This window comes from Balaenoptera ricei, chromosome 10 (genome assembly GCF_028023285.1).
Source record: "Balaenoptera ricei isolate mBalRic1 chromosome 10, mBalRic1.hap2, whole genome shotgun sequence".
NCBI classification, from domain to species: Eukaryota; Metazoa; Chordata; class Mammalia; order Artiodactyla; family Balaenopteridae; genus Balaenoptera; species Balaenoptera ricei.
Genome location: NC_082648.1, coordinates 106,740,296 through 106,746,792, shown reverse-complemented (window position 1 = coordinate 106,746,792; position 6,497 = coordinate 106,740,296). Strand labels below are relative to the sequence as shown.

Here is a 6,497-nt window from a genome sequence, read left to right as displayed (position 1 = left end):
TTGTTCTTGGCTGGGCCCGCGCCTCTTCCTTTACTGGCCTCATTCGTTCACTCACTCATCCCTCGCCCAGACACTCCCTCTGTTGGCCTCCGCCCTGCCTCCCCCGACGCTGCGCCGCTCCTGTCCAGCTTCTCTGCCACAACCCTGACCCTCCGACTCTTCCGCTCTTCGGTCAGGGGTCTTCCTGGAGCTTAAATCGGATACTGTCACTCCCTTCTTGAGCCTTGGGGGGCAGCGCTGCGCTGCGGCCGGGCTAAGCCACGACCACCGTCCCCTGTCGAGGCTCTCTCCTCCTTGTGGCCTTGCCCCTGAGGACCCTCGGCCTCGCGCTCCTTCCCGCGTAGCTCCTCCCTGAGCCCTTGCTGGGGGGCCTCGGTCAGCGCTGGGCGCAATGGGCTACTGACGCGTCTGACCCGTGGCCTGCGGGGTCAGGGTGGGCCTGGGGGAGGCTTGGGGCGGAGGGGCACGGACCCGCGTGGCTCGGCTCATAGCACGCAGGTGGGGCCGCCGTGACGGTCCGCAGGAGCCTGGGCACACTGGCCCTCCGTCCTCGCACCCGTCCCCTCCGACTTACGCAGGGGCGCCGAGGCCGGCGACCCTCTCCCGGCTCCGGCGAGAGTAGGAGGTGGAGCCGCAGCTGGAGGGAAGGGCGGCGTGGGCAGAGCCCCGAGGGGCCCAGTCTTCGGCCCGCCCCGCTGCATCGGGGCGGGGTTTGGGGCAGCCGGAGGCGGGTCCATGCCAGGTCCGAGTTGGAGGAAGCCGGAAGCCAAGCCCCGCCAGCCACCCTATCGACCCCTGCCCAGCTCTGGCGCCAGCCGGGCCTGGGGCCTCCTTCCTGTCCGGGCTCCGCGCCCGCGCCCCCGGCTGTGCTCCAGGCGTTGGGCTGCTCCCTGGGGCTGCCAAGGGGGGCGGGCAGTGCACTCACCTGCCTGTGAGTGGTAGTGTTTGGGTCCTGCCCACCCTGAGTGGCCCAGAGCGACCACGGTCAGGCCATGGGGACCGCACTTGTGTACCACGAGGACATGACAGCTGCCCGGCTGCTCTGGGACGAGTAAGTGGGACCTGGCAGAGGCAGAGACGGGGGATGAGGAGGGGCTCTGCTCTGGACTCTGAGCTCTCTGTCCATTCAGCCCCGAGTGCGAGATCGAGTGCCCGGAGCGCCTGACCACAGCCCTGGAGCGCCTGCAGCAGCGTGGCCTGGAGCAAAGGTGTCTGCGGCTGGCAGCCCGGGAGGCCTCGGAGGCGGAACTGGGCCTGGTGCACAGGTCAGACTTGGGGCGGGCCTCCTGCCCCTGAAGCCGCGGTCCAGGACCTGGGCCTGCCCCAGCCTGCTGGTGCCTGGCAAACAAGCCTCCCCCCAAAGCCTCAGTTTCACCGTTGGATGGGTGGGTGAGGGAGCAATGAGGGGGGCGGTCCCACTGGGGGTCCAGGCCCTGTTTCTCCTCCACCTGCTCCTCCAGGTGACCCTGCCTTGCCTGCCTGCCCCTTTGCAGCCCGGAGTATGTGGCCCTGTTGCAGGGGACCCAGGCCTTGGGCACCGGGGAGCTCCAGACCCTGTCTGGACAGTACGATGCCGTCTACTTCCACCCGGTGCGTGCCCTGGGGACACACCCACCCACACAGTCACACATCCGGGTACTTGTGCCTGTTCACGGGCAATGTTCCCGTGTGCCAGTGCCCTGCTGGCTGCTGCTGCGGGCGCCCGGGACTGGCCTGGCCAGTTCTGCTCAGTGCTTGGTGCCCTGCAGCCTGGCACAGGACTTGGTAGAGCCTGTGAGGGGTAGTGGGCAGGGGGCTTACCTGCACCCCTGCCCTAGCAGAGTACCTTCCACTGTGCCCGGCTGGCCGCGGGGGCGGCGCTGCAGCTGGTGGATGCAGTGCTGGCGGGAGCTGTGCGCAACGGGCTCGCCCTGGTGAGGTGAGAGCTGCCCCCTCCCCTGGCCGCCCCGACCTGTGGGTGGCCCTGTGAGGACACAGGATGACCCTGACACGCCCCACACCCCACTCCCACCCCCAGGCCTCCTGGGCACCATAGCCAGAGGGCTGCCGCCAATGGATTCTGCGTGTTCAACAACGTGGCCATAGCAGCCAAACATGCCCAGCGGCAGCACGGGCTGCACAGGTTTGTGCCAGTCTGGCTGCAGGGTGAGGCCCAGGCCAGAGGGGAAGGCTGCGGAGGGGGCCTTTGAGGGACCCTACCCAGCTCCTTCCCATCCTGGGCCTGGCTCCTGGCCTGGAGGTGGGAGGCCCTGCCCTCAGTGACCCCAGAGCTGTCTGTCCCCAGGATCCTCATCGTTGACTGGGATGTGCATCATGGCCAGGGCATCCAGTATATCTTTGAGGATGACCCCAGGTAAGCTGGGGGTGGGGACAAGACCCTCCCCTGCGACCCTACTTTTCAGGACGAGCACAGCCCGGCCTGGGAAAGTCTGAGGGAGCAGACGTGGCTGTGTGCTCGGTGGGGTGGGGTTAGGCTTCTGCAAGGAGCCCTGGGGCTGAGGGGCCTGCCCTCTGGCCCCGGCTGACTGTCGCAGTGTCCTTTATTTCTCCTGGCACCGCTATGAGCACGGGCGCTTCTGGCCCTATCTCCGAGAGTCAGATGCAGACGCTGTTGGGCAGGGCCCGGGCCTTGGCTTCACTGTCAACCTGCCCTGGAACCAGGTGCTTGCCCCTCACCCCGGGCCCCCCACCCAGAGCCCCTCCCTCAGCCCACATTCCCCCCTCCCCCGAGTGCAAGCCCAGGGCGTCGTGCCAGGATCACCCCCAGAGCCCGGGTCCCAGGGGTGAGGACCCTGCCGTCCTCCCTGGCAGGGCCAGCACTGATGCCCCTTGGCCACAGGTCGGGATGGGAAATGCTGACTACGTGGCCGCCTTCCTGCATGTGCTGCTGCCCGTGGCCTTTGAGGTGACCGTGTGGGGGGTGGAGGCGGTCTCAGTGGCAGGGGGTGGGGGCGATGCGGTGCCCGGAGTGGAACAGAGCCCCTGGGGTGAGGAGGATCTCTCTGGAGGGGCCTCCCCTCCGCCTCAGCTCCAGCTTCTTTTCTGCCTCTCCCCACCGGGCCCTGCCTGCAGTTCAACCCTGAGCTGGTCCTAGTCTCCGCGGGATTTGACTCAGCCATCGGGGATCCCGAGGTGAGGGCCTGGCCTGGCTGGGGAGGGCTTCTGGAGTCCTGGGGCCAGATCCTCATCACACCTGGCTCTGGTTGCAGGGGCAGATGCAGGCCACGCCAGAGTGCTTTGCCCACCTCACGCAGCTGCTGCAGATGCTGGCTGGTGGCCGGGTCTGCGCTGTGCTGGAGGTGATTGTGGCGAGCTGGGAGGGTGCATGGGCCGGAGGCTGAGAGGTGGTTGGAGGGGTCCTGCCTCGTGGGGCAGGGCGTCCTGCCTGGGACCCAGACACCCCTGCCCTTCGTGTCTCTGCCCCCTCCTCATCCCAGGGTGGCTACCACCTGGAGTCACTCTCGCAGTCCGTGTGCATGATGGTGCAAGCGCTGCTGGGAGACCCTGCCCCGCCCCTGTCGGGGCCCATGGTGCCGCATGCCAGGTGCAAGGGGCAGGACGGAGGAGGGTGGGAAGGGCCAGGGGTGGGAGGCCAGGCCTCACTGATCCTGCTTCTCCTCGCAGCGCCCTGGAGTCCATCCAGAGTGTCCGGGTAGCCCAGGCCCCTCACTGGATGAGCCTCCAGCAGCAAGGTCAGCGTGGCCTGGGTCGGGATGGTGCCTCAGGCTCTCATGCAGTGGCTGTGACACTGAATCAACCCCTAGGTGTGGCCCCTGTACTGAGTCCCAGCCCCCGCTCCCCAGAGGGGAGGCCCTCGCCTCTGCTGCTGCCTGGGGGGCCCGAATTCAAGGCAGCAGCGACCCAGGACGTGGCTGCCCTGAGCTCCCTCCTGGACCAGCTGCGCCTCAATCCCGCGCCCCCTGTACGCACAGCTGTTGCCTTGACTGCGCCAGATGCTGCCCTGGCCCTGCCCTCTGATGTCCTCTGTGAGGAGGGGTCAGCCCCACAGGAAGAGACGCAGGCCTGGGCCAGGTGGGCAGGGTGGGCCTGGGGAGAAGGCCGGGACCATGTCTGCACATGTGCCTGTGTGACTCATCTGTGGTCTGTGTGTCATTTTGTGTCCTCGTGTCCTTCTGGTTTGTCCACCACAGGCCACATGAGGCCCTGGCCCAGGACAGGGCCCTCACTGCACTCGGGAAGGTCCTGTACCTCTTGGACAGGATCCTGGATGGGCAGGTAGGGGCACCGGGGAGGGGCTGGGGGGTGGCCATGGAGTCAGGGGCAGGGCCCAGGACCTGCCTGCGACAGGTGGCCTGTCCAGGGGAGGTCTGGGTGGTACAGAACCATGTGGACATGAGCATTGCCTTGTGCCCAGGACCCTTTCCAAAACAGCCCCCAGGGACAGGGTTCAGGAACACCCCCCTCAGTTCCCTCAACGAAATGCTCTTTGGCAGACAAGTGAAGGGGATGATTTATAGTTTTATGCATCTTATTTTCAGAAATGGAGCAATTTGACCTCAGAGTGCACAGGTGACAGCCATGTAGACACGGGCCAAAAGAAGGGACAGATGGGTCTGTTTATGTGGTTTGGGAGTTACCCTCTACACCTGCTATCCACTCCACAGGTGAGCAGTGGCATTGCAGTCACCCCAGCCTCTGCTGCAGCTGCCACCCTGGATGTGGCCATTCGGTGTGGCCTGTCCCACGGAGCCCAGAGGTAAGCCTCACATGGCTGGTCTGAGGCTACGAGGCAGGGCCCATGGGCACCCCCTGCTCTGGCTGGCCACGTGGCAGTGGCTCTGGGAATGGGCTCCAGGCGGGGTGAGTGCAGCTTATCCAGGAGCCAACTCTTCCTCCAGGCTGCTTTGTCTGGCTGTGGGACAGCTGGATCGGCCCCCAGATCTCACGGATGATGGGTATGACTCTCAGGTCATGTGTATGTCCGGTTCTGCAAGTAGGTGGGTGGGCACATCACCCTGGATCCCCAGGGGTGACAGGTGGGTGGGGCGTTCTGCAGCTGGAGTTTGGCAGAAGGGCCCCTGGGAGCAATGCCAGGAGGGTCTCCAGCACAGAGGGTCAGCGGTCTTAGCATCCCTGCCCCCTGAGCTGTCCTTCTTCTGTCCGGGCTCTGGACAGTGGGCGGCATCTCACACACAAGCTCATGTATCCATATGCTTGCTCTCCCCTGGAAGGAGGACTCTATGGCTGAATATTGGGGGCAAGGAGGCAGCTGCCCTGTCCATGTTCCACGTCTCTGTGCCACTGCCAGGGGTGAGTGGTGGTGTCACAGGGCAGGGCAGCTGCTGCTCACTGGCGTCGGCATGAGGGCCAGACCCCTGGCCTTCACCTGCCCTTCCTGGGGGGACTGTGGGTGTGTCTGCCCACCTGAGATTGGGAAGTGGGGTGGCCTGAGCCAGCTGGAGGGGTGTTCCCTGGATGAGGGGTTGGGCTATGCTGCTGTCCCTCCCATAGACGACTGGAGGGTTTCTGAGCTGTGTCCTGGCCCTGGTGCTGCCCCTGGCCTACAGCTTCCAGCCTGACCTGGTGCTGGTGGCGCTGGGGCCCGCCCATGGCCTGCGGGACCCCCAAGCTGCACTCCTGGCTGCGCTGCTTCGGGGCCCAGCAGGGGGCCGAGTCTTGGTCCTTGTGGATGAGGTGAGTTGGGCGGGGTGGACCTGCTGTGGGGTGGGAGGTGAGGAGAAACCAGCAACTCACTGCTTCCACCTCTGCTGCTGACTCAGGAATCCACACCCCAGCTCGCGGTGGTCCTGGCCAGGGTGTTGCATGGAGAGGCAGCCCCTAGCCTGGGTCCCTTCTCCATGGCCTCCCCAGAGGAAGTGCAGGCCCTGATGCAGCTGAGAGGGCAGCTGGAGCCACGGTGGAAGATGCTGCAGGTGGCCAGTGAGGCTGGGGGGCCAGGCTCAGGCTGAATGCTTGGGGCCTTGGGCGACAGCTGCCTTAGAGCTCTGTGGCGGGACGGGCTCACGTCCTGGGGAGTGGGGTACTGCCCTGAACCAGCTCATAGCCGCGTCAAGCAGTTGTGCACCTCTTCCCAGCTCCTCCTTGAGTGCTGTGACCTGGTAGCTTGAAATCGGCCAGGGTGGGAGTATTTACACCCCGGAAAAGACACCACCAACTAGTCCCCCAAGAGCCTGTTGTTAACCATTCACCAGCACACTTCTGCGCGAGGCCTCTTTCCTGAGGGCTAGGCTGCGGGGCTGCCCGGGACACTGGCTCAGGGGCCCTGTATCCCCTGCCCCAGCGCAGACTCCCCCCTCCGACCACCCGCCTCTGCACGGATGGCCCCTCCCCCGCTCCCTCCCCGCCCAATCAGTAAACGTCGGTTAAGCGAAAGTCTGACTCCGTCTCCCTTATTGAGCCCGATTTAGTTAACTCAGTTGATTACGGCCCCAGTTTCCCCACCCGTGGGAACGAGGCTCCAGGCCGGAAGTGCCCTTGGTAGGCGGCCTCCAGGCTCCGCCCCCTCCGCGCGGGCC

At 65.8% G+C, this 6,497-nt stretch overlaps 1 protein-coding gene across 7 annotated transcripts; it reads left to right on the top strand.

Annotated features, from left to right (window-relative positions):
- Positions 1–901: 901 nt before the first annotated feature.
- HDAC10 (histone deacetylase 10) lies at positions 902–6,354 on the top strand. Of its 7 annotated transcripts, none has more exons than XM_059937224.1 (19): positions 902–1,051; positions 1,131–1,265; positions 1,494–1,590; positions 1,821–1,918; positions 2,018–2,122; positions 2,285–2,353; positions 2,535–2,661; positions 2,840–2,905; positions 3,073–3,132; positions 3,210–3,299; positions 3,438–3,544; positions 3,625–3,692; positions 3,933–4,032; positions 4,152–4,236; positions 4,626–4,717; positions 4,860–4,916; positions 5,193–5,271; positions 5,473–5,655; positions 5,742–6,354. In XM_059937224.1, exons 1-19 carry the CDS (start codon positions 993–995, stop codon positions 5,928–5,930), a joined length of 1,866 nt encoding a protein of 621 aa, XP_059793207.1. In that variant the 5' UTR covers positions 902–992; the 3' UTR covers positions 5,931–6,354. The 7 variants fall into 7 exon arrangements, with proteins under 7 accessions (XP_059793207.1, XP_059793203.1, XP_059793206.1 ...); XM_059937220.1 differs by having other exon boundaries at positions 3,765–4,032; XM_059937223.1 differs by lacking the exon at positions 2,018–2,122 and having other exon boundaries at positions 3,765–4,032.
- Positions 6,355–6,497: the final 143 nt, after the last annotated feature.

What these genes read in the sequence shown, in the direction of transcription:
- HDAC10 (XM_059937220.1), top strand. Translation starts at nt 993, where the DNA reads ATGGGGACCGCACTTGTGTACCACGAGGACATGACAGCTGCCCGGCTG. An exon ending in GAGACGCAGGCCTGGGCCAG is followed by an intron (nt 4,033 to 4,151) that starts GTGGGCAGGGTG and finishes TGTCCACCACAG; the next exon opens with GCCACATGAGGCCCTGGCCC. An exon ending in CCAGATCTCACGGATGATGG is followed by an intron (nt 4,917 to 5,192) that starts GTATGACTCTCA and finishes CTCCCCTGGAAG; the next exon opens with GAGGACTCTATGGCTGAATA.